Raw genomic sequence first — 1080 nt, 5'->3', positions numbered from 1 at the left:
AGAGAGAGAGAGAGAGAGAGAGAGAGAGAGAGAGGGAGAGAGAGAGTAACTGTAGTCATCTGCCAGGTATTTTCTTTCTTTCTTTTTATTTGAAACAGTTTTCCATGATTCATGACGAGTTGTCTTCTGCTGTATGGTAATAAAATTATGTACATGTAATATAAAAAGAGTACAACTTCGCTTTCAACACTCTCGATTGGTTTTTTTTTCTTTGGGTGGGGGTTGGGGTGGGGGGAGGGGGTTAATGAGGCTTCATAAACCATATTCTAAGATCCAGGATTGTAAATAAATATAATTAAAATCAAAGGAACGAAACAGAAAAAATATAGGTTTTAATGTTGATTGGCCCTGGCTGTTTTCTGCCTCCATGGCTCTCATAGCCTGATGTCAGAGAAGTGACACCCTAGCTCTTGCTCTCACTAGCAAAATGGAAGGCTAAAGGGGTAGATCTAGAGGTAGACTAAAAATAATTTATATGCGAAATTCATTAATGGGTGTTGCTTTGCTTGGGGGGGGGGGGGTTGTTTGTTTTAATTGTATCCGAGCAGAGAGATTAAATGACGAAACTTGATCACCCATGTCTTTCAGTTCTGGCACTTGAAGAAACCTAAGCATTAAAAATTATTTTCACTACTTTTTCTTCCTCATGACAGAAAACCCAAGTTACTGACATCATCAGAAACTATCCAACCAAATCACTGATTGAGCAGACGACAATGGAAGTGGCGGTGAAAGCGTTTCTGCAAAGAGCTGACGACAACAGGGAGGTGAGGAGACTGAGCTTGCCCATGGGGCCAGGTGGTGCCATGTTCAAATCCTTGTCTGGCAAAGTGGCTTCAGCGTTCCCAGGTCTGAGCGGGAAGAAGTTTGTGATCACGTGGGAAGGTGAGTTAGACATACTTGTGTTTGATGTTTGTTTGATTGTTTGTTTGTCTGTTTGTTTGTTTGTTTTAAAAATAATACATGAGAGCTCTTAAACGGTAGTATGTGTGTGGGTGTGAGGTTGTGGGGGAGGGATGTGTGTGTACGTGTATGTGTGTTTGCGTGTGTATGTATATATGAAATAATCAAGATAATTTT

The 1080-nt window shown here is 40.6% G+C and overlaps 1 protein-coding gene across 1 annotated transcript in view; it reads left to right on the top strand.

Annotated features, from left to right (window-relative positions):
* LOC101848011 overlaps positions 1-1080 on the top strand; it is an 8254-nt gene that overhangs the window by 1567 nt on the left and 5607 nt on the right. Inside the window, exon 2 of the mRNA XM_005111650.3 lies at positions 654-885. Within this exon, the coding sequence (XP_005111707.1) occupies positions 717-885 (169 nt within the window). The 5' untranslated portion in view covers positions 654-716. The remainder of the gene's footprint in view (positions 1-653; positions 886-1080) is intronic.

Source organism: Aplysia californica, unplaced genomic scaffold (assembly GCF_000002075.1).
Source record: "Aplysia californica isolate F4 #8 unplaced genomic scaffold, AplCal3.0 scaffold01096, whole genome shotgun sequence".
Classification (NCBI taxonomy): Eukaryota; Metazoa; Mollusca; class Gastropoda; order Aplysiida; family Aplysiidae; genus Aplysia; species Aplysia californica.
This window is presented reverse-complemented; position numbering and strand designations above follow the sequence as displayed.